This window comes from Protomyctophum parallelum (genome assembly GCF_964188405.1).
Source record: "Protomyctophum parallelum genome assembly, chromosome: 10".
NCBI lineage: Eukaryota > Metazoa > Chordata > Actinopteri > Myctophiformes > Myctophidae > Protomyctophum > Protomyctophum parallelum.
The window spans coordinates 22,264,133-22,286,939 of NC_139704.1; the positions used below are offsets into that span (position 1 = coordinate 22,264,133).

Here is a 22,807-nt window from a genome sequence, read left to right on the forward strand (position 1 = left end):
GAACAACATATTTTCAGATGGGGGTCGGCGGCCAATTATATATAATTTTTGACATACATCAAGAGCAGACATCATCAGAGCTGCCAACCTGCACACATTTTGTGTACCAACCACGCAATTCTAGGTGTCTATACGCCTAGAATTGCGTGGTTGGTACACAAAATGTGTGCAGGTTGGCAGCTCTGCATCATACATCACATTCCCTGCTCAGTCAATCACAAAAGTCATTCTGGCCAGGGGCTAGCACCCCTCAAAAATGTCACTCCTTTCAACAAACATTGTACTGTAAACGAACATTAAAAGTCCATAGACTTGGCTGTCACATGACGTCAAGTTTAGTGCTCTAAAAACATTTTAAAAGTCTTGGCTGCCACATGACGTATTTTACAAAAGCCAGACGTTGGAGTGGCTGAAATTGTTGTTACATGAACTGCTTCATGTCCAGCCTACATGGATGAACTGAAGGTCACATGCCCCCTGCTGCTGTTTTGATATAGTGCTGTGTGTGTGTGTGTGTGTGTGTGTGTGTGTGTGTGTGTGTGTGTGTGTGTGTGTGTGTGTGTGTGTGTGTGTGTGTGTGTGTGTGTGTGTGTGTGCGTGTGCGTGTGCGTGTGTGCGTGCGTGCGGTGTCCAGGCAACATGCCTCCCATAGTGACGGAGCCCATAGTGATCCATGGTAAGGTCAACTCCACCGTGAACGTCCAGATCATCGCTAAGGACACCAACAAGAACCCGGTCACCTTCTCACTGCTCTTCCCCAGGCCGCCACAGACCTCCATAGGCAACGGTGAGAATCACACATCACTGATATACACACACACATACCACACGAGCACACACAAAAAAGTGTATCATGCACATAAAGGTGAGTACCCCACCACTGCACTGAAGTCCTGGTTGTGTATACAATGGCTACACTACTGTGTGTGTATACAACTGTGTGTGTGTGTGTGTGTGTGTGTGTGTGTGTGTGTGTGTGTGTGTGTGTGTGTGTGTGTGCTACAACAACAGGCGACGGCTACTTGACATGGACGCCGCTCAGCATCCAGCCCGTTCACCTCACCATCAAGGTCAACGACCACCTCTTCAGCTCCCTGTTCACCCCCATCCTGAAGGTCTGCAACTGCCACAACGGAGGAACCTGCCAGTACGACAGCGTCACAGAGAACCACCAGCAGGGGAGGTTTCAGGTACGACAAAGGAGTGAGTAGCAGGGAGGAGGCTGGTATCATCTTGTATCTCCAGCAGTGGGTTTTCAACCCTTTTCATATCAAGGCCCGTTATTCATTGGGCAGTTGAGCCACGTACGGACCACCATTTGATGACATTTTCGCCTCGCAGACCCAAAAAAACGAAAGGATATTTTGTTTTGCCGTTGGATGAGATTTTGCCCACAATTCCATGCTGTGTTGACTCTAATTGTGTAGACTTCTTGTAAATTAAGCAATGCAGATGTTTAACAGTAACTTAACTCTTGAGAGCCTAAAATTAAACCATTTTACGCTCTCAAGAGTTAAAAAATATATAAGGGTTACCATTTAACTGGGGACCACCTGTAACCCTGACAAGGACCACTGGTTGAAAATCACTGATCTACAGTATTTAACCACTTGCCTTAAACCCTCTAGTCTTAGTCAAACGGTCCAGACCTGAGTTGCAACTCTCCTCCCCCCCCCCCCCCCCCCCTCCCCCCCCCCCCCCCCCCCCCCCCCCCCCCCCGACTACACCAACTTCTCTGTGTCCAAATATAGCCGATCTACAAGCTCTGCTGTGTTTGGCAAATGTCCCCCCCTAGAATAGGGACGCTGGGCTTCAAGTGGTTAATGTGACTCTGACATAGTATGTCTCAGCCTGGCATGGCCAGACTAATATCACTGCGTATAGATATTATATGCTGCAACTTGGCTGTGGAAGATGCATTTCTAAGGGACGGTTACAAACCGTGTTCAAACGTCACTCTGATTAGTCCCCCGGAAGTCTGGGGTCGGTGTGGGCCCCCATGGTTGGCCTGACAAAACCGGGCGCTTCTCGCCTTGTTTTTCTCACTTGTACTTTAAATATGTATAACTCTCTGGGTGCCATTAAGGACTTCAAATAATATTACTAATCATATTACAGTTTTATGAGCTGGGGGCGTGTGGTATGTCATATTGCAATTTTGGGCATGTTAAGAAGCGCTTTTGACACCCCGTGGAGTGCGCAAAACGGCCTTGAATTAGTCATGGGTGTGTTTAAGGCGTGTTTGAGACGTACCCAATCAACATGTCCGTACTATTCTATTTACCAGTCAGCTGATGTCACATACGGAATGCGCACTTTGGGGATTGTGGTATTACATTTCTTCAGGCTGGCACCATAGAAGACATGACATGACTTTGTCACATTTGGGTTAATTATTGCTATTGCACTGCATGCTGTCACCTTTATGCCTCAAAATAATTTGTTTCTATTGAAAAACACCAGTAAAATAACGTTTATTATATTTTATTTCATTCAAGTCATGATGAAGGAATGAGTTGAATGTTGCTGCTTAATGCTGTGCCTGTGGCCCCGTTGTATTATGGTCTTCGCTCGTAGCATTTTATTGAAGAAGACTTGAATCGGGTGTGATACAGCATATGAAAGCAAACTTCCCAAGGATTATGGAGATGTTTTTATTCATTTTTAAGGTTGAGAAATGAAAGAATTATGCCCGTTTCTAATCTCAACATTTTACAAAGAAAGACGCAAAAAAAGGCTGTTGCCATGTCTCATAGAAACAAGTAAATAGGTCTATAAAAATAAGCGCATATAACAGGGGTCTGCAACCTATTTTAAATGAAGTGCCATGTTTTTATTTTCTAGATAGTGAGTCTGCCATATCCAGATTCATTTTAATGACACCACATTAAAATAAAATATAAAGTTCTTCCTTCTTTTTAAATATGTTCTTGCACATTGTTATAATGATCATTATATATATCCCCCTGCAGTCAGAGTTCATAGTTTTAATGAATGAATGTGATGCATTGTGAGCTGGTATAGATCTGCTATAGATCTGCTATTTTCAAAAGTAATCTTGGAATTTTTTTATTACATTTTTGGATTAGCCGTCCTTAGTTGGGCAAATGCATTCATCTGGGGATCCTTGACATGGGAATGTGCTGTGTGAGGATCACTGGTTTAAACAACATTAGGAGAAAAGCCCAAAACTTAGAAACAAGAAAAGCAACCACAAAATAGTACAACTACCAATATTTACAAGCAACTTTACAGAAAAAGAAGCCGCTTATAATAAACAGACATGGCAACACTCTAGCAGCCTCCCAGAGCCGCTCAAGTGTAAAATCAAACAGTGCTTGTTGCGTTTATGAGGTGGTCAGACCCACGTCTAATCGTTATGCGCTGAGTGTTTCTAGGTCAAGGGGCTTAATAGCAAATTGCGCAAAGCGAAAATAATTAACATATGGACACTCCCACAATGTTAAAATATTCAGGAACGCCGTATGCCATAATATGTGTGCGTTCAACACGGGCGAGTGCGTTCAACACGAGCCGATATGCCTTTCATAATACCATTGTGCGCAGAGCGAGGGCAATTTCTGTATTACCCCATTGTAAAACGGAATCAAAATCTGGGCCTCTCTCTCCTCTCCATGTCTTATTTGCTCCATGGTCCGATACAGGTGGTGGGGTGCCTTTGTCCCCAAGGTTTCAACTCTCTCTCTCTCTCCTCTCCATGTCTTATTTGCTCCATGGTCCGATACAGGTGGTGGGGTGCCTGTGTCAACAAGGTTTCAATTCTCTCTCTCCTCTCCATGTCTTATTTGCTCCATGGTCCGATACAGGTGGTGGGGTGCCTTTGTCCCCAAGGTTTCCGGGGACGATTCTGCGAGAACGCCACTGACGTGTGCCGAGGCAAGCCCTGTTTCCCCGGGGTGGAGTGCCTGTCCCAGCCGGAGCCGGAGCCGGAGCATTTCACCTGCGCAGACTGTCCTCCTCGCACCATCTACCGTGACAAACAAGGATACAAATGCTTTGAGAACGGTCAGTCGCTGCTGGGCCGCATCATGGAATGCGACGTTGCGCGGACATTTGAGAGCTCTGATTGGTCAGACACACGTCACGCTTCTAATGATAATTCCCATGGTCCAAGAAGCCATGGTCGCTGTACCTACTCTGAGGTTAACCTTGAGTCACTGACTGTATACATCGCATGATGGGTGCAGATTGATTATCAAGCTAAATGTGGGCCTGTGCACAATTATTACATACACGCCTAGTCGTTATCATTTGAGATAATCGCAATTATTTTTTAAATAATCGTCAATCGTCAAATGTTGAAAATGGTCCATACATTTTCAAACATTTTTCAAAAATGGCAGAAATAGCAGATCTACAAGCTTACAACACGTCACTTTGTGACATGTTATATGCTTGTAGATCAACTATTTCCGCTATTTTGTAAAGTCTTCCAGTGATTTATTCTTCTTGATGTTATTTGTCATATCTGCCCGGTGCAATTTGTGATTACAAAGCCTAAAAGGCAAACAGAAATACTAATAGTTCCAATGTTCAATGCAAAAGAAACACAATTAAATCATCGATCACAATTATTTGTGTGATAATTAATAGTCAACCTAAATTTTGCCCTATAGCTAAATGCAATGTGTCAGCTTGAATATCAAGCATCGATCATGAGCTTTAGGCTGGTTGGTTGCTCATTTCCTTATTATGTAACATCTATCCATCTTCCATCTTCAACCACTTATCCGTAGTCGGGTTGCGGGGGCATCAGCTCCACCAGATAGCTCCAGACTTCCCTCTCCAGAGCAGCATTAGTAACTTCCTCCCGAGGCGTTCCAAGGCCAGTGAGTCGATGTGATTCCTCCAACTGCGCCTTGGTCTGCCCCGGGGTCCCGTGCCTCGAGGACCTCCCTAGGGAGACGCCCGAGAGGCATCCTAACCAGATGCCCGAACCACCTAAGCTGGCTCCTTTCCAGGCGAAGAAGTAGCGACTCTCCCCCGCGTCTCTCTCGCGTGACTGAACTTCTCAACCTATCTCTAAGGGAGATGCCAGCCACCCTGACAAAGACAACTCATTTCGGCCGCTTGTATTCGCAACCTTATTCTTTGACCTTATTATGTAACATACGTATAGGAAAGAAAACCTAAAGCTTAACCATATAAAAAAGACACAACACTGATCTGTGTATGAATTAGGTTGGGGATTACTGCCCAAGGACACTGCAGTGGAAATAACAAGGGACTTATTGTTATCCAGGGTGAAACCTGCGATCTCCAAGCACCAGGTCACCCTGCCGTCACGAGAGCAATAATGTAGGTCACACAGCAAAGAAACTGAGTGTTAATTTTACTCAGAGAGCTTAAAAATGGACGTGCAAGGGTGAACCACAAGGTGTCCTACTTTATGCGATAGGCACAGTGACTTTCTGAGCCGTGGCAGCTAAGACTAAACAAGGACATCAATACCCATTACCGTGAATGTGCCAGAATTATCCTGATATCTACTTCATTCCGGCGGTCATTAGGGAATGATTTATTTCCACACCAGGAGGACGATTGCTCCGTCACATTATATACCGAGTCTGGGGAAAACGCTGTTAATCCCTCTTTATCTTACTTGTCCTTGTGTCCTGTGTCCCTTTCTCTCCTTACCCCCCCCCCCTCCTCTTCCCTACCATCATAGACTTCTGTCAGCCTCCCTTCGACTTCCCCTGCCACAAAATGGCCACCTGCAACAGCACGGCCTACAACTACACCTGCACGTGCAAGCCTTTCTACAGCGGCAATGGAGTCAACTGCACAGGTACATTCACCCATTCACACACACATCGAGAGCAATTAGGGGTTTTGCTCAAGGACACTTTGACACTAACTCAGGGGGAGCCCGGGTTCGAACTGGGATGTGGTTCCAATCCGGTCACTCTACCCCTGAGCCACTCTACCCCTGAGACACTCTACCCCTGAGACACTCTACCCCTGAGACACTCTACCCCTGAGTCACTCTACCCCTGAGTCACTCTACCCCTGAGACACTCTACCCCTGAGACACTCTACCCCTGAGACACTCTACCCCTGAGTCACTCTACCCCTGAGTCACTCTACCCCTGAGTCACTCTACCCCTGAGTCACTCTACCCCTGAGCCACTCTACCCCTGAGTCACTCTACCCCTGAGACACTCTACCCCTGAGTCACTCTACCCCTGAGACACTCTACCCCTGAGTCACTCTACCCCTGAGACACTCTACCCCTGAGTCACTCTACCCCTGAGTCACTCTACCCCTGAGTCACTCTACCCCTGAGTCACTCTACCCCTGAGTCACTCTACCCCTGAGACACTCTACCCCTGAGTCACTCTACCCCTGAGACACTCTACCCCTGAGACACTCTACCCCTGAGACACTCTACCCCTGAGTCAATCTACCCCTGAGACACTCTACCCCTGAGTCACTCTACCCCTGAGTCACTCTACCCCTGAGTCACTCTACCCCTGAGTCACTCTACCCCTGAGTCACTCTACCCCTGAGTCACTCTACCCCTGAGTCACTCTACCCCTGAGACACTCTACCCCTGAGTCACTCTACCCCTGAGTCACTCTACCCCTGAGTCACTCTACCCCTGAGTCACTCTACCCCTGAGCCACTCTACCCCTGAGCCACTCTACCCCTGAGTCACTCTACCCCTGAGTCACTCTACCCACTCTACCCCTGAGTCACTCTACCCACTCTACCCCTGAGTCACTCTACCCACTCTACCCCTGAGTCACTCTACCCACTCTACCCCTGAGTCACTCTACCCACTCTACCCCTGAGTCACTCTACCCACTCTACCCCTGAGTCACTCTACCCACTCTACCCCTGAGTCACTCTACCCACTCTACCCCTGAGTCACTCTACCCACTCTACCCCTGAGTCACTCTACCCACTCTACCCCTGAGCCACTCTACCCCTGAGTCACTCTACCCACTCTACCCCTGAGTCACTCTACCCACTCTACCCCTGAGTCACTCTACCCCTGAGCCACTCTACCCCTGAGTCACTCTACCCCTGAGTCACTCTACCCCTGAGTCACTCTACCCCTGAGCCACTGCTGCCCAAAGTATACTCATTATGCAGTACCGGTATGTCCCATTTCAAGTTTTAAAATGTATGAAATATCTTTTGAAAATGGCAGATCCACAAGCTGGAATAGATCGGTTATTTTCAAATTGGTGAAATGTATAGGGCTGATTATTCAAAATCTACAAAGTAACTAGTAACTATAAAGTTTTCAAATAAATGTATTGGAGTAAAAGTACAATTTGGATCCAAGATGTAGTGGAGTAGGCTAGAAAATACCTCAAACTTCTACTTGCTTTCCACCACTGATTATTGTGGGTACTTCTACTGCTGTTACTTTATGACTTGTAAAGACTAAAAAGCTAACAAGACAAACTTAGAGGTGTTCAGCTGCATGGTTCATCATCAACTCTCATTTGGGGTCTGGTAGACTGGGTGTTTCAGTCATTTTGTGCTTTCAGCGCCCTCCGGTGGAGATATAAACACCAATCTGAGAGCCACTGCACTAATAATGCAGATGGACCCTCAAAAAAGGAAGGGGAGGCCAAGAACACAACCGTATTGCACATGCAGTACACACACACACACACACACACACACACACACACACACACACACACACACACACACACACACACACACAGAGCACATACGTTCCATTTGTACACTCTCGGAGCTACTGTAAATGAACAGTGTACTGTAAGGATGTGAATAATGAGTAATGTTGTGTGAGTGTAGACGTAGACGAGTGTCTGGATCCAGTAGCGTGTGATGGTGTATTTATTTCCCTTTGTGTGTGTGTGTGTGTGTGTGTGCGTGCGTGCGTGCGTGCGTGTGTGTAGACGTGGACGAGTGCCTGGATCCAGCAGCGTGTGACAACGCCAAGTACGAGTGCGTCAACACGGCGGGCTCACACCACTGCTCCTGCCGCTACCAGAGCACAGAGGGAGATGCTAACGGATGTGGTATGTTGCTACGCCACCGACCAAGAAATGAATAAAATATCAACACCATTTTATGCTCCCAAATATTTCTTTACTGAAGTGGTAACGTTTCCTCAGACCTTGAAGGTCTGAGGAAGAACCCGGAACTAAACTAAACTAAAAGTATAGTACATGTGGCCCAGGAAATGAATCCCAGTGCATTTTGCCCATAGGCTTTTCTTAAAGTATTTATTTAAAGACGGTTACGCCACGGACAAAGCCAACTCGGATCGTGACAATCAATGAACACAATATTTTGGGCCGATCAAATCATTAGAAAGAAGAAAATAAAGGCAGGAGACAACACTATTTGTTTTGTTTTTCTAAATAAATACTTTAAGAAAAGCCTATGGGCAAAATGCATTGGGATTAATTTCCTGGGCCACTCGTCGTTCTGAAAGGGGGTGGGACTGCGACGCTCTAGGGATGGGCAACTTTGACGATGGAGAGGGCCATTATATTTCTATACTCACTGTAGTATATCGGGTTCGAGGTGCCACATTGCATGCATGTCGTAGCAAAAATAGCCGATTTACAAGTTCAAAATGCACTTGTAGTGCAATGCGATTTGTGCTAGATTTGAAATCCTGAAAAGTCATTTTAACTAAATACAAATATAATGGACATAAAAAAGATTCATTATTTGTAATGCTACTCAGCAAGCTGCTAATTTAGACTGTAAGTAATTAAAGCAGGTCATGTTTGCATGAATTGTAACAGCTGAAATCAATAACATTTTAGTATTCCGAAATTTATCTGAGGGCCACATTAAGTGAAGGTGGGGGCCGCATGTGGTCCACGGGCCGCCAGTTGCCCTGTACATAGCATTGTATGCACTATACAATGATATGTCTACAAAATATGCTATCTATCAGCATAAGTAACTACCGCTATCTATTTTGCTAAGGAGCGCCTAACTAAACCACTACTTCTCAAACAAATATCTGCTATCTCGGCAACGCGATGCGAGCTTGTAGACTGTAGCTGTTCTTTGAAGTAATAAGTATCCAACAAGTAATACTCAAGTAATGTACAGATTTTATTTTTAATGCTGCAAGTACAGTACAGTACAGTACAGTACAGTACTCAAGTAAATGTCCAGCAGTGTTTATGATCCATCCACAGCGAAGTGAACTCTGGTGTGTGTGTGTGTGTGTGTGTGTGTGTGTGTGTGTGTGTGTGTGTGTGTGTGTGTGTGTGTGTGTGTGTGTGTGTGTGTGTGTGTGTGTGTGTGTGTGTGTGTGTGTGTGTGTGTGTGTGTGTGTGTGTGTGTGTGTGTGTGTGTGTGTGTGTTCACAGGTGACTCTGCCAATCCTCCAGGTGAGATCTCCCACACGACCTCCTCTCTCCCTTTCCTCATTCATGCACACACACACACACACACACACCTCCTCTCTCCCTTTCCTCAGCAGTGCATCGCAGTGTGGTGCGGCTTCCGCTGTCGCCATGGCGAACATGCCCAAATATGGTAATGTGACGTCATCAGTGAGGGCTGTTGCTATTTGTTTTGTGTTTTCTGCAGGGTTTAATTTCTTCAATGTCACCATGGGCTGGATCGACGAAAGTCAAACACTCCAACAGGTGCGTGTGTGTGTGTGTGTGTGTGTGTGTGTGTGTGTGTGTGTGTGTGTGTGTGTGTGTGTGTGTGTGTGTGTGTGTGTGTGTGTGTGTGTGTGTGTGTGTGTGTGTGTGTGTGTGTGTGTGTGTGTGTGTGTGTGTGTGTGTGTGTGTGTGTGTGTGTGTGTGTGTGTGTGTGTGTGTGTGTGTGTGTGTGCGTGCGTGTGTGCGTGCGTGCGTGCGTGCGTGCGTGCGTGCGTGCGTGCGTGCGTGCGTGTGTGCGCGAGATAGCAGCTCTTCGACACTGACCCGCGCAAAACTCTCTTTTCTTCCTGCAGCTGAAGGAGATTCTGTCCACAGGCTTCCAGAACAAGTTCTACAGTGCCAAAGTGAAAGGCCCGGCGGGTTCGGGTCTCAATGAGTACCGCATCAACGTGTCCAGCGACACGCCCGACTGGTACATCAGAGACTACCTGAACCGGGTCAGCGGCTACTACGGCATCAAAGTCGCGGAGGTCGGAGGTACAGATGCTACGGACGCTGTATAACAAACCTTGTCGTTTTGGCCTCTACGTCAGGGGTGGGCAACTTTGACGATGGAGAGAGCCACTATATTTCCACACTCACTCCCATTATTAGGCACATTTTATTACGATGAACATGTATGTAAATGATGAATTCATCATACAGTACATCGCTTTTTTTCTGTGGCACCCACAACGTCATAGTTGGTGCCACAGTACACGATGACGTATGTAGTGACTACTACGCCTGATGACAGACACAGAGGGGGATAGGGGAAGGCAGGGGGAGTTGGTGACACAGGGGGATAGGGGAAGGCAGGGGGAGTTGGTGACACAGGGGGATAGGGGAAGGCAGGGGGAGTTGGTGACACAGGGGGATAGGGGAAGGCAGGGGGAGTTGGTGACACAGGGGGATAGGGGAAGGCAGGGGGAGTTGGTGACACAGAGGGATAGGGGAAGGCAGGGGGAGTTGGTGACACAGAGGGATAGGGGAAGGCAGGGGGAGTTGGTGACACAGAGGGGGATAGGGATAGGTGAAGGCAGGGGGAGTTGGTGACACAGAAGGATAGGTGAAGGCAGGGGGAGTTGGTGACACAGAGGGATAGGTGAAGGCAGGGGGAGTTGGTGACACAGAGGGATAGGTGAAGGCAGGGGGAGTTGGTGACACAGAAGGATAGGGATAGGTGAAGGCAGGGGGAGGGAGGCCTGCGTGAGACATCAGACCAGAGCAGAGAGACAGAGAGGGAAGGTGATGGATAGATAGACTAGTATTGATCCTGCAGGGAAATTCAGTCACTAGAGGGATGGACTAGAGGGCAGCACGGGTCCATAAAATTGGACCCGGTCCGAAACGTACCCGGTGATATCAGAACCGACCCGATCCGGATTCGAGAACATTCTAATTGGCCGCACCCGGCCCGGAACCGGACCCGAAAGTTTTGGATCCGGTCCGAAACGGAGCCGAGAAGTTTTTTTTTTTTTTTAACTCTTTATTTTAGGATTTTCGAATATGCAAGACAGTCAAAAAAAGACAAACAAGACATACAATGGGACAGGAACATCAACAGTAAAAATAAAAATAAACTGAGTGAAAACTAAAGACAAAAAAAACAAAAAACAAGAGGTCATGGGATGTACAACAACAGCAATACATATTACAGGTTTTTGGGTTTGTTACATTCAATGACAACCGGAAGGACACATTCACTCCACAGGACATATTCACTCCACATCCACCCCCCCAGCTAAGTACTCTGTCCATTTCTCCCATCTTCTTTCACCCAGCTCTTTTTGCAGTCTTAACGAATAGGTCATCTGTTCTAGGTGATGCAGTTGTTTCACAATGTTGATAAATAGGTCGGCAGTAGGACAGTTCTTTTGTAACCAATTTCTTGTAATAGCTTTTTTGCTTGCTACAAGTAGAATCTTAAGTAAATAGGAGTCATCCCGATTTAGCCCGTCTGGGAGTTGTCCTAGGTACAAAGATGTGAATGTATCATCTATTCTAAAACCCATAATGTTTGAGATAAGTGTTGTCACTTCCTTCCAAAATGGTTGAATTACCGGGCAAGACCAGACATGTGCATGATCAACCACTGTATCTCCACATTCTCTCCAACAGTCCATATGGTTGCCAGTCTGTTTGGACTTCTGTTTTGGGGTAATAAAGAAGCGAATCTGGTTTTTCCAACAAAAGTCTCTCCAAGTCAAGGAATTAGTGGTCGTTGATTGCGTTTCCCATACATTCATCCATACTTCATCACTTATATCAATGCCCAACTCTTTTTCCCATCGCTCTTTCACATACATTGTAGAGTCCTTTTTCAACGACATAAGTCCATTATATAGTTTACTTACAAGACCCCTGTTGCTTCCTGAGCCATAAGCATTTGTAAATACAGCGATTAGGCTTGTTGTAATACCTGGAGTAGACCCTTTTACCTTTTTACTAAAGTAATCCCTTACCTGCAAGTATCTGAAAAAGTCCTGGTTAGCCAACCCATATTTCTGCTTTAGGTTTACAAAACTGTCAATATTTCCATTTTTAATCATAGTACATATAGAAGTGATGCCATTGTGGTGCCATTGTTTATACCTATTGTCTAATACTGCTGGTATGAAGTCAGGGTCATATGCTGGCCAACTTAAAAGTTTTGCCTCCCTCTGAAGCTGGAAGCGTTTAACAACTTCTAGCCATATTTTGAACGATAAATTTACCCACTGACTCCTTGTCTGAAACATTCCTTTCTCTCTGTCAGTGCAACCTAATAGCGACTGTATTGGTACATCCATCAGGGATAACTCTATGCTTTTCCATTTTGCAATGTAGGGTCGGTTACACCAATATACCAAGGGTCTTAGCTGAGCTGCTAGATAATAGTCCCTTAAAGATGGGAGAGACATGCCTCCTCTCTCTCGGGGCAGTTGTAGGGTAGAGAATTTCACCCTTGGCCTTTTTTTATCCCAAATAAAACGTGAGATATGTTTATTCCATTCCCTGAATTGTTTTAAAGGTATTGGAGCCGAGAAGTTTTGACCAAAACGGCGCTGATCCGATCCTAGATCCGGACCCATAGTGTGAGGAGAGAGTGAGGGGAGGGAGGGAGAGAGTGAGGGGAGGGAGGGAGAGAGTGAGGGGAGGAGGGAGGGAGTGAGGGGAGGAGGGAGGGAGAGAGTGAGGGGAGGGAGGGAGAGAGTGAGGGGAGGAGGGAGGGAGAGAGTGAGGGGAGGAGGTAGAGAGTGAGGGGAGGGAGGGAGAGAGTGAGGGGCGGAGGGAGGGAGAGAGAGAGGGGAGGGAGGGAGAGAGTGTGGGGCGGAGGGAGAGAGACTATTTTACACCCACGCAATAACCCGGCCAATGCAGAATCTGAACATGCTGATCAATTCACGCAGTGTCAGCACAATAACCGTGGCAGTGCCAGGCAAGCTCGGGCGGCATCACGTTGTCCTGCTTGTTTATTATATGACTATATTTATTTACGTTATTTATTCAGAGCAGGTTTGGTTTAAGTTATGGCCGGGCCGGCTGGTCCTCCCATAAGACAATTTTAATATACTGTGATATACTATTATTTTACCTACAAAACCTAAAATGTTTTTTGTTTGTAATTTTATGAAAGGAAATAACATTTAGATTTTTCTCACACACACACAGAACCAGGAGTGGAATGATGACAATTCAGTATAGTACATTTTCACAGTGTCGAGTGACATCCATAGGATATCCACTTCAATCCTCTCAAGCCCCTGAAGTATTGACACTTGAAAGCGATATGGTGTTTTTTTGCGTGAGGTTGGCTGGATATTGTGCTGGCTGTTATATTATTTTGGCTGAATATTCTGCACGGTCGACAAGTGCTGGCGAGGCAGCGTCTCCATCTCTCTCTCTCGCGCACCACTTTGACTCTGTGTGTCGCTCTATCTCCCACAGATCTGGACGAGTGCGAGGCCAAGGAGGCAGCGTGTGTCCCGCCCTCGCTCTGTGTCAACACCTACGGGGGCTACAGGTGTGTGTGCAACGGCACCACAGACGTGGACAAGGCCCAGTCCTGCTTTTTAGGTGAGGATCATTCATCCGGTCACTGATGCATGAACGCAACGCACCTGTGAATAAATTATGTTTTACATGAGTTATCTCTGAGTGAAAAGGCCGAAAAACAATTATGAATTCACAATTATTGTATCCCTGATGCTGTTTCAGTGACTTTTTTTCTTCTTCTTTTCTTAGCATTGTGGCAATTCTTTGCCGAAATTTTTGTTTGCCTTTTGTTTGCCCACATCAGAAATTCTATACCAAATGTTGTATTGCATTCACTGTTCCTTTAAAGAATGCAATGAACATTGTTAAAAGAAAATACTTCCACAAATGGCCGCCCATTCAAAATCAGTCGAGAAACAGACAGTGGTTGTAAATAAAGCATTTATTTCCAGCATATAGTCTCGTTACAACACTCAGTCAGTCTTTTGATTGTGGAAATCCCTTTTCTACAACTGTTAACAACATATTACACGGGCAGCCCTGGTTATAAACACATAATGCAAAAGGATAATATCATTATATCAAAACCATATAAGGGTCAGTTAAATTAACACAGAGGGTGTTTTGCTGTGGTGGGTTTTGGTTCCATTTTGGGCGGGAACCCATTTTGGTGTTAGCATTATGTTATGCTTTAGCTATTGGAAAATAGCAGATCTACAAGCTCATATAGCGCGCCACCGAGTGGTGCGCTACGAGCTTGTAGGTCTGCTATTTTTGAAAAATCGAAGAACCACTGACATAGAAACATAGCTTTTTCAGAAAACTGTCAGGATGTAGGAAGACATTTTTTGAATCTGATCTCAGGTCAAAATGGGTTAATGCAGGCAAGGACGGTTCGAACATGACGGGCCAGGTGGTAGTGCAGAGAGCCGAGGACAAGACTCCCCTGATCCTGGGTCTGGTTCTGGGCATCGGCATCCCGCTGCTGCTGCTGCTGCTGGCCACTCTGGCCTGCTGCTGCTGCTTCCGCCGGAGGCGGCTCACCGGAGAGTGAGTATACACTCCTCTTACACCCAGTGTTGATTTCCTTCCACTAAAACTAAGACGGAAAATGTTCGTCGACTGCCTTTTTCCACCGACAAAAACTAAATGGAAACTAAATAAAAAAACTAAGCTATGATGACCAAAACTACGACTAAATATACTGACAATTTCGTCAACAAATAAAAACTAGACTAAAATGTTAGGAAGGGACTAGTGGACAAGAGATGCAGTAGAAGTCATTTTACACTTGGTTGCATGCTGAAAATAGCTGATCTACAAGCCCACGTTGTGTGTGTAAAAACAGTCATTAGGACGGCATCAAGGCCCGCCAAAACACATTTTGTTCGACTAAATCAACTGTATATTAGACTAAAATCTTATGATATTTAGTCGATATTTGATATTTGATATTTAGTCGACTAAAACTAGACTAACTTTTCAGGTGACTAAAATGTGACTAAATGAAAACTATTCAAGAGAGTATGAATTTATTTTGGTGAAAAAAAGTTAAAAAAAAACTCAAAAGATACCATTTAAAAGTATAAACTCTGCAATAAAAGTTTGGTCCATTATTTCTCCACTTTGATAATACCAATTGGAATGATGTTTTATATCATTTTAATCGTTGATCGTTGTCACCTGTACAACGAGGTATAGATTGTAAGGATCGGGCATTCGTGGAATGAGCAATACTGCTAAACGTACGGTAGCGCCTCCAAAAAATGGCAAATGGTTGGTATTCAACCCATGCTTTAAGATGTGGATTGGATGATTGCACTCTCCCATAGTAATAAGGAAAACATTTTACACTCAGTGTTATGGAACTCAGTAGTGGGTAGAATATCCAAAACTCCTCATGGTCACCAACCTAGACACATTTTGCTGTGGGATGGCATCCCATTCCTCAACCAGGTTTTGTTTGTCTTTGATCTCAACAACAGTAAAAACAAACAGCAACAACAACAGCAAAAATGCAGGTCCACAGTGGCAAATACATAAAAAAAACAAATCTAGCGAGACATGGTATCATTTAGTGCCTTAATGGTATGAATAAAGGTTTTTTTGAGCAAGGAGAAGGAGGCCGAAACGCTCTATATGTTTTTTTCTGCTCTGGTAATGAAAGTTTTTTTTTGGAAGCTTTTAAAACGTTGTGCAGACTTTCTCTTTTGTTCGAGCTCCCGTTTAATTTACTGGGATGTGCGTGTACCTCCTGACCACTACGGTGTTTTGAGCACCAATCCATTAGCTGTTTTTGGATGAAAAAACTAAAACATACGAGCTAATGGATGCATTAGGTGAGTCATTAATTGGACATGGATAAACAACATCCAAGACCCAGAAAGAGCCAAAACTTGATAGTTTGTGAGAGAGGAAATGCACTCAGAGCTTTATGTTGATGTGCCACTGACCCACTGACGCAAGCTTGCTCACTCGCTCCATTGCTAACATTGTCCAATTTGTCCCCAACCCTAACCCGCAATGCCACGTGTCGGACCCATGTGGCATCGAAATTATGAGTGGATCACCTTTTCTCGATGGCTCAAAACAGCTGGAATGACAAAATATTGTTCTATAAGTATACAATACACTACTGTGTGACATTCTAAATCAATACTTAATGAATCAATTAGCAGCTTATTCTCAATTTCATTTACTTTAGTGTGTGTGTGGTGATTTTGACTGACTGGAGCCAAATTGTTTTCCATATAGCTTCTGATGATTATTCATTAAGAACGGCACACAAATTGTTGTGTATTCTGCAGCATTACTGCATTTATTTTAGACTGTATGGGCCTATAGAATACAATAACAATATTTGTCATTCCTGATGCTTTGAGAAGTAGGCCTGCCTGAGAATCATAGATTCCACATGAATATGAAGTCCCTGGGTAAAAACATGGTATCAAATAAGTATTCCCTTATTGTCTCCACCAGGTCAAAAGGCATGGCCGAGACTAGGTTTGGAACCTGTCCGTCCGTCTGTCCGTCCGTCCGTCATCCATTGTTGCGGTCGTTCTATAGTCATTAAACGAAACGGGTCTTTCAGATTTTTCATATTCCATCCTGATTGGCTAAGATTGGCTTCCAGCCCAAAATAACCTGTACCTGATCTGACAGAGACCTCTGCTCTGAGGAGCACTTTTTTCTAGTTAAGCATTAATTTTGTTGTATTTTATTTGTAGGCAGGGGGGGGGGGGGGGGCGTTGTCATCCTGGAGGATGGCGTTAGGTCCCTGATTCTGAAGATGGGATCGCCACTGGCTCCAGAGATTGCCTTTAATGATGACAGTTCTGTCTTGCCTGTGAGAGAGATACTGACCCATACCATACCAAACTGAGTTCCCTAACACAGTATTACTGTGTGAGAGTGCAATCATCCAATCCACTAAGCAACTCAAAGCAAAGGGTGAATACCAATTTATATTATAAATGACCAAAAGGCATAAATGTTGATAAAGAACAAGGGTATTTTGTCTATAATTTCAGTTGGTTTTAGTTAGTTTTGTGAACACACAATACAGTTTTAGTTTAGTTTTTTTTCTTTTCGTTTTTCTATTTATTTGATTCTAAGGAGATTTCATCGTTGGCTCGCTCGCATAGCTGGCGGTGTAGATGAGGTGTTATGCTGCATTCACACTGGCAGATGCAAAACAAACAAAGCTACACAGCAAATTTGTAGCTTTGTATCTTTTTAGCCGAAGCTGAAGCTATTTTCAAATGGCCCGAAATGCATATAGGGCTGAAGTTGTTAATTGCGAATGCAGTGATTGCGAATGCAGTGATTGCGAATGCAGTGAGCACTTAGCCTGGTTAATAAACCAGACTAATATCGCACGGATCCGCGGGATATTAGTCTGGGGAGGCTCAGCTTGGATTTCATTTCCAGGGAAACATTTTCTCTTTGACGCAATTGGTCAGAGCTACTGTCAGTCAAAGGTCTCAAGCATTGAACGTCACTGTACCAAAGCCCGCCCATATTGCATACCGTGTCCCTATTGGGCGCACACGTTTTCGTGTGTAGAAAATGGGCATACAATTGAGCCTCTCCAGACCGAAATCCGCTAGTGAGCACTAACTATGAGACCCTGCAGATCATGTCTGTGTGTCTGTGTGTGTGTCTGTCTGTCTGTCTGTCCCGCTGTGACACCACCCGCCCGCCACCAGAGGGCGCAGCTGTAGCACACACACACACACACACACACACACACACACACACACACACACACACACACACACACACACACACACACACACAGTAGAAAACTTAAAATAATTACTAACTAAAAAGGAAAAAAAAGTACGTAATTTATTCTAATTGTTGTTATTGCAATTTACGAGCTGCGTTCGCTTCCCGCGTTTGCGTGTCTTACTTGTGTATGTTTCACTAGGAAAGACCAAGCATCAGACATCAGACAACAACCTTTTAGGGTTGTTTATTGAATGGACATGGAGTGTGTTCGTTTATGGGTTAGGGTTGTTTATTGAATGGACGTAGAGTATGGTCGTTTATGGACGTAGAGTATGGTCGTTTATGGACGTAGAGTATGGTCGTTTATGGACGTAGAGTATGGTCGTTTATGGACGTGGAGTATGGTCGTTTATGGACGTAGAGTATGGTCGTTTATGGACATGGAGTATGGTCGTTTATGGACATGGAGTATGGTCGTTTATGGACATGGAGTATGGTCGTTTATGGACGTAGAGTATGGTCGTTTATGGACGTAGAGTATGGTCGTTTATGGACGTGGAGTATGGTCGTTTATGGACATGGAGTATGGTCGTTTATGGACATGGAGTATGGTCGTTTATGGACGTAGAGTATGGTCGTTTATGGACATGGAGTATGGTCGTTTATGGACATGGAGTATGGTCGTTTATGGACATGGAGTATGGTCGTTTATGGACATGGAGTATGGTAGTTTATGGACATGGAGTATGGTCGTTTATGGACGTAGAGTATGGTCGTTTATGGACGTAGAGTATGGTCGTTTATGGACGTGGAGTATGGTCGTTTATGGACATGGAGTATGGTCGTTTATGGACATGGAGTATGGTCGTTTATGGACGTAGAGTATGGTCGTTTATGGACATGGAGTATGGTCGTTTATGGACATGGAGTATGGTCGTTTATGGACATGGAGTATGGTCGTTTATGGACATGGAGTATGGTCGTTTATGGACGTAGAGTATGGTCGTTTATGGACGTAGAGTATGGTCGTTTATGGACGTGGAGTATGGTCGTTTATGGACATGGAGTATGGTCGTTTATGGACATGGAGTATGGTCGTTTATGGACGTAGAGTATGGTCGTTTATGGACATGGAGTATGGTCGTTTATGGACATGGAGTATGGTCGTTTATGGACATGGAGTATGGTCGTTTATGGACATGGAGTATGGTAGTTTATGGACATGGAGTATGGTCGTTTATGGACGTAGAGTATGGTCGTTTATGGACGTAGAGTATGGTCGTTTATGGACGTGGAGTATGGTCGTTTATGGACATGGAGTATGGTCGTTTATGGACATGGAGTATGGTCGTTTATGGACGTAGAGTATGGTCGTTTATGGACATGGAGTATGGTCGTTTATGGACATGGAGTATGGTCGTTTATGGACATGGAGTATGGTCGTTTATGGACATGGAGTATGGTCGTTTATGGACGTAGAGTATGGTCGTTTATGGACATGGAGTATGGTCGTTTATGGACATGGAGTATGGTCGTTTATGGACGTAGAGTATGGTCGTTTATGGACGTAGAGTATGGTCGTTTATGGACATGGAGTATGGTCGTTTATGGACGTAGAGTATGGTCGTTTATGGACGTAGAGTATGGTCGTTTATGGACATGGAGTATGGTCGTTTATGGACGTAGAGTATGGTCGTTTATGGACGTAGAGTATGGTCGTTTATGGACGTAGAGTATGGTCGTTTATGGACGTAGAGTATGGTCGTTTATGGACGTAGAGTATGGTCGTTTATGGACATGGAGTATGGTCGTTTATGGACGTAGAGTATGGTCGTTTATGGACGTAGAGTATGGTCGTTTATGGACGTAGAGTATGGTCGTTTATGGACATGGAGTATGGTCGTTTATGGACATGGAGTATGGTCGTTTATGGACGTAGAGTATGGTCGTTTATGGACGTAGAGTATGGTCGTTTATGGACGTAGAGTATGGTCGTTTATGGACATGGAGTATGGTCGTTTATGGACGTAGAGTATGGTCGTTTATGGACATGGAGTATGGTCGTTTATGGACATGGAGTATGGTCGTTTATGGACATGGAGTATGGTCGTTTATGGACATGGAGTATGGTCGTTTATGGACGTAGAGTATGGTCGTTTATGGACATGGAGTATGGTCGTTTATGGACGTAGAGTATGGTCGTTTATGGACGTGGAGTATGGTCGTTTATGGACATGGAGTATGGTCGTTTATGGACATGGAGTATGGTCGTTTATGGACGTAGAGTATGGTCGTTTATGGACATGGAGTATGGTCGTTTATGGACATGGAGTATGGTCGTTTATGGACATGGAGTATGGTCGTTTATGGACATGGAGTATGGTCGTTTATGGACATGGAGTATGGTCGTTTATGGACATGGAGTATGGTCGTTTATGGACGTAGAGTATGGTCGTTTATGGACGTAGAGTATGGTCGTTTATGGACATGGAGTATGGTCGTTTATGGACGTAGAGTATGGTCGTTTATGGACATGGAGTATGGTCGTTTATGGACATGGAGTATGGTCGTTTATGGACGTAGAGTATGGTCGTTTATGGACATGGAGTATGGTCGTTTATGGACGTAGAGTATGGTCGTTTATGGACGTAGAGTATGGTCGTTTATGGACATGGAGTATGGTCGTTTATGGACATGGAGTATGGTCGTTTATGGACATGGAGTATGGTCGTTTATGGACATGGAGTATGGTCGTTTATGGACATGGAGTATGGTCGTTTATGGACATGGAGTATGGTCGTTTATGGACATGGAGTATGGTCGTTTATGGACATGGAGTATGGTCGTTTATGGACATGGAGTATGGTCGTTTATGGACGTAGAGTATGGTCGTTTATGGACATGGAGTATGGTCGTTTATGGACATGGAGTATGGTCGTTTATGGACATGGAGTATGGTCGTTTATGGACATGGAGTATGGTCGTTTATGGACATGGAGTATGGTCGTTTATGGACATGGAGTATGGTCGTTTATGGACGTAGAGTATGGTCGTTTATGGACGTGGAGTATGGTCGTTTATGGACATGGAGTATGGTCGTTTATGGACATGGAGTATGGTCGTTTATGGACGTAGAGTATGGTCGTTTATGGACGTAGAGTATGGTCGTTTATGGACGTGGAGTATGGTCGTTTATGGACATGGAGTATGGTCGTTTATGGACATGGAGTATGGTCGTTTATGGACATGGAGTATGGTCGTTTATGGACATGGAGTATGGTCGTTTATGGACATGGAGTATGGTCGTTTATGGACATGGAGTATGGTCGTTTATGGGCACGTTGCATGCCAAGCATGGATCGTGCAGCATAAACGGCCACGGCATGGAAAGACATTGGGGAAAGCCAGCATGGTCACCTAAGGTCATCGTCAGATGTGCAGCTTAGAGGGCCAGGGGCGGGGGATGCCATTTAACGTGCCGGCATGATCATCTAAGCCAGGTCATCACCTCACGCAAACGTGAAATGTGCAGCTTAGGTGGTCAGGGGCACGGATGATGTGTGGGGGGCGCTGGCGAGATCATCCGAGGGCAGCTTGGAATCCTTGGATGGTCAGGTCAGGGGGAGGATGCCATTAGAGGTGCCGGCACGAACATTTAAGGTCATCACTACACGCGAGCTGGTCGGGGGTACGAATGACACCGGAGGTGCTGGCTTGGTCATCTAAGGTCATCACCAGTGTGTGGCTTAGATGGTCAAGAGCACGGGACATGGGCGGCAGTGGGATTAGGGGGTTTCGAGGGGTTGTGGACCCAGATACTTTGGCTTGGGGGGCAAGGCAAGAGCCTATGTGAATGTGTAGGAACCCCTCTGGAACCTGTTTTATTTTGTGGCTTTCGCCTTTATTTTATATATTTTATGGAGGGACAGACAGTAGGCTGACAGGAAATGGGGAGAGAGATGGGGGGAAGACATGCAGTAAAGGCCGTCAGGATCGGGAGTCGAACCCGCGGCACACTGCCAGCCAAGGTGCCTGGACCACTGAGCCATGGCTAGGCCGGGAGGGATTTTTTAAACGTTTAAATACCCCCAGTGGTTAGTGAGGTAGGAGTGGTCGGCCTGGGTGGAGGTAGGCGAGTGGTTGGCATGGGTGGAGGTAGGCGAGTGGTTGGCATGGGTGGAGGTAGGCGAGTGGTTGGCATGTAGAAGAAAGTATTGGAAATTTGAAATACTCAAGTAAAGTGCAAATACCTAAAATTGTACATAAGTACAGTACTTAAATGTAGATATTTACTTTACACTGAATATACATGGTAATCATGCAGCATGTGTGTGTTTTTCTTTCATGACATCTAAATAAATCTAATAAAATATGCACACATACACACATACTATATGCAGTTCCACAATTATTAATCCATTTTGGGCGGGAACCCCTTTTGGTGTTAGCATTATGTTATGCTTTAGCTATTGAAAAATAGCAGATCTACAAGCAGATCTACAAGCAGATCTACAAGCTCATAGGTGGCACGCTACGAGCTTGTAGGTCTGCTATTTTTTTTTAATCGATAGAAACATAGCTTTTTCAGAAAACTGTCAGGATGTATAAGACATTTTTTTAATCTGATCTCAGGTCAAAATGGGTTAAGGCCTTATATCTGAATTTGGAATTAGACATTTCACGCGTCCAGACGTCACGAGCGGTCTGGTGTGAAATGACTCGAGGACCCCATGCTGCTGCGCTAATGCACAGTGTCTCAGCAGCGTAGTCGGCCTCACCACCTCTCTCCACTCTGAATCATGTCCTCCAGCGCACTGTAACAGCAGAGCGATGTGCTGTCTTATATTTCATTTCTCTTGTCAGAGAGGGTGGACTGCCCACTCTCTTACTATATTAAAACAACGCAACTACCTACTAACAGATATTTGATCTGGGTTATGAAACTGTGCTCGTGTCTTGTTGCAGGGGAA

The 22,807-nt window shown here is 45.1% G+C and overlaps 1 protein-coding gene across 1 annotated transcript in view; it reads left to right on the forward strand.

Annotated features, from left to right (window-relative positions):
- Positions 1–22,807, forward strand: part of LOC310866052 (uncharacterized protein) — a 29,651-nt gene that overhangs the window by 877 nt on the left and 5,967 nt on the right. The window contains exons 3-12 of the mRNA XM_083775350.1: positions 635–787; positions 1,012–1,190; positions 3,828–4,026; positions 5,690–5,809; positions 7,905–8,027; positions 9,345–9,365; positions 9,568–9,626; positions 9,941–10,124; positions 13,557–13,685; positions 14,489–14,654. Coding sequence (XP_083631476.1) covers positions 635–787; positions 1,012–1,190; positions 3,828–4,026; positions 5,690–5,809; positions 7,905–8,027; positions 9,345–9,365; positions 9,568–9,626; positions 9,941–10,124; positions 13,557–13,685; positions 14,489–14,654 — 1,333 coding nt within the window. The remainder of the gene's footprint in view (positions 1–634; positions 788–1,011; positions 1,191–3,827; positions 4,027–5,689; positions 5,810–7,904; positions 8,028–9,344; positions 9,366–9,567; positions 9,627–9,940; positions 10,125–13,556; positions 13,686–14,488; positions 14,655–22,807) is intronic.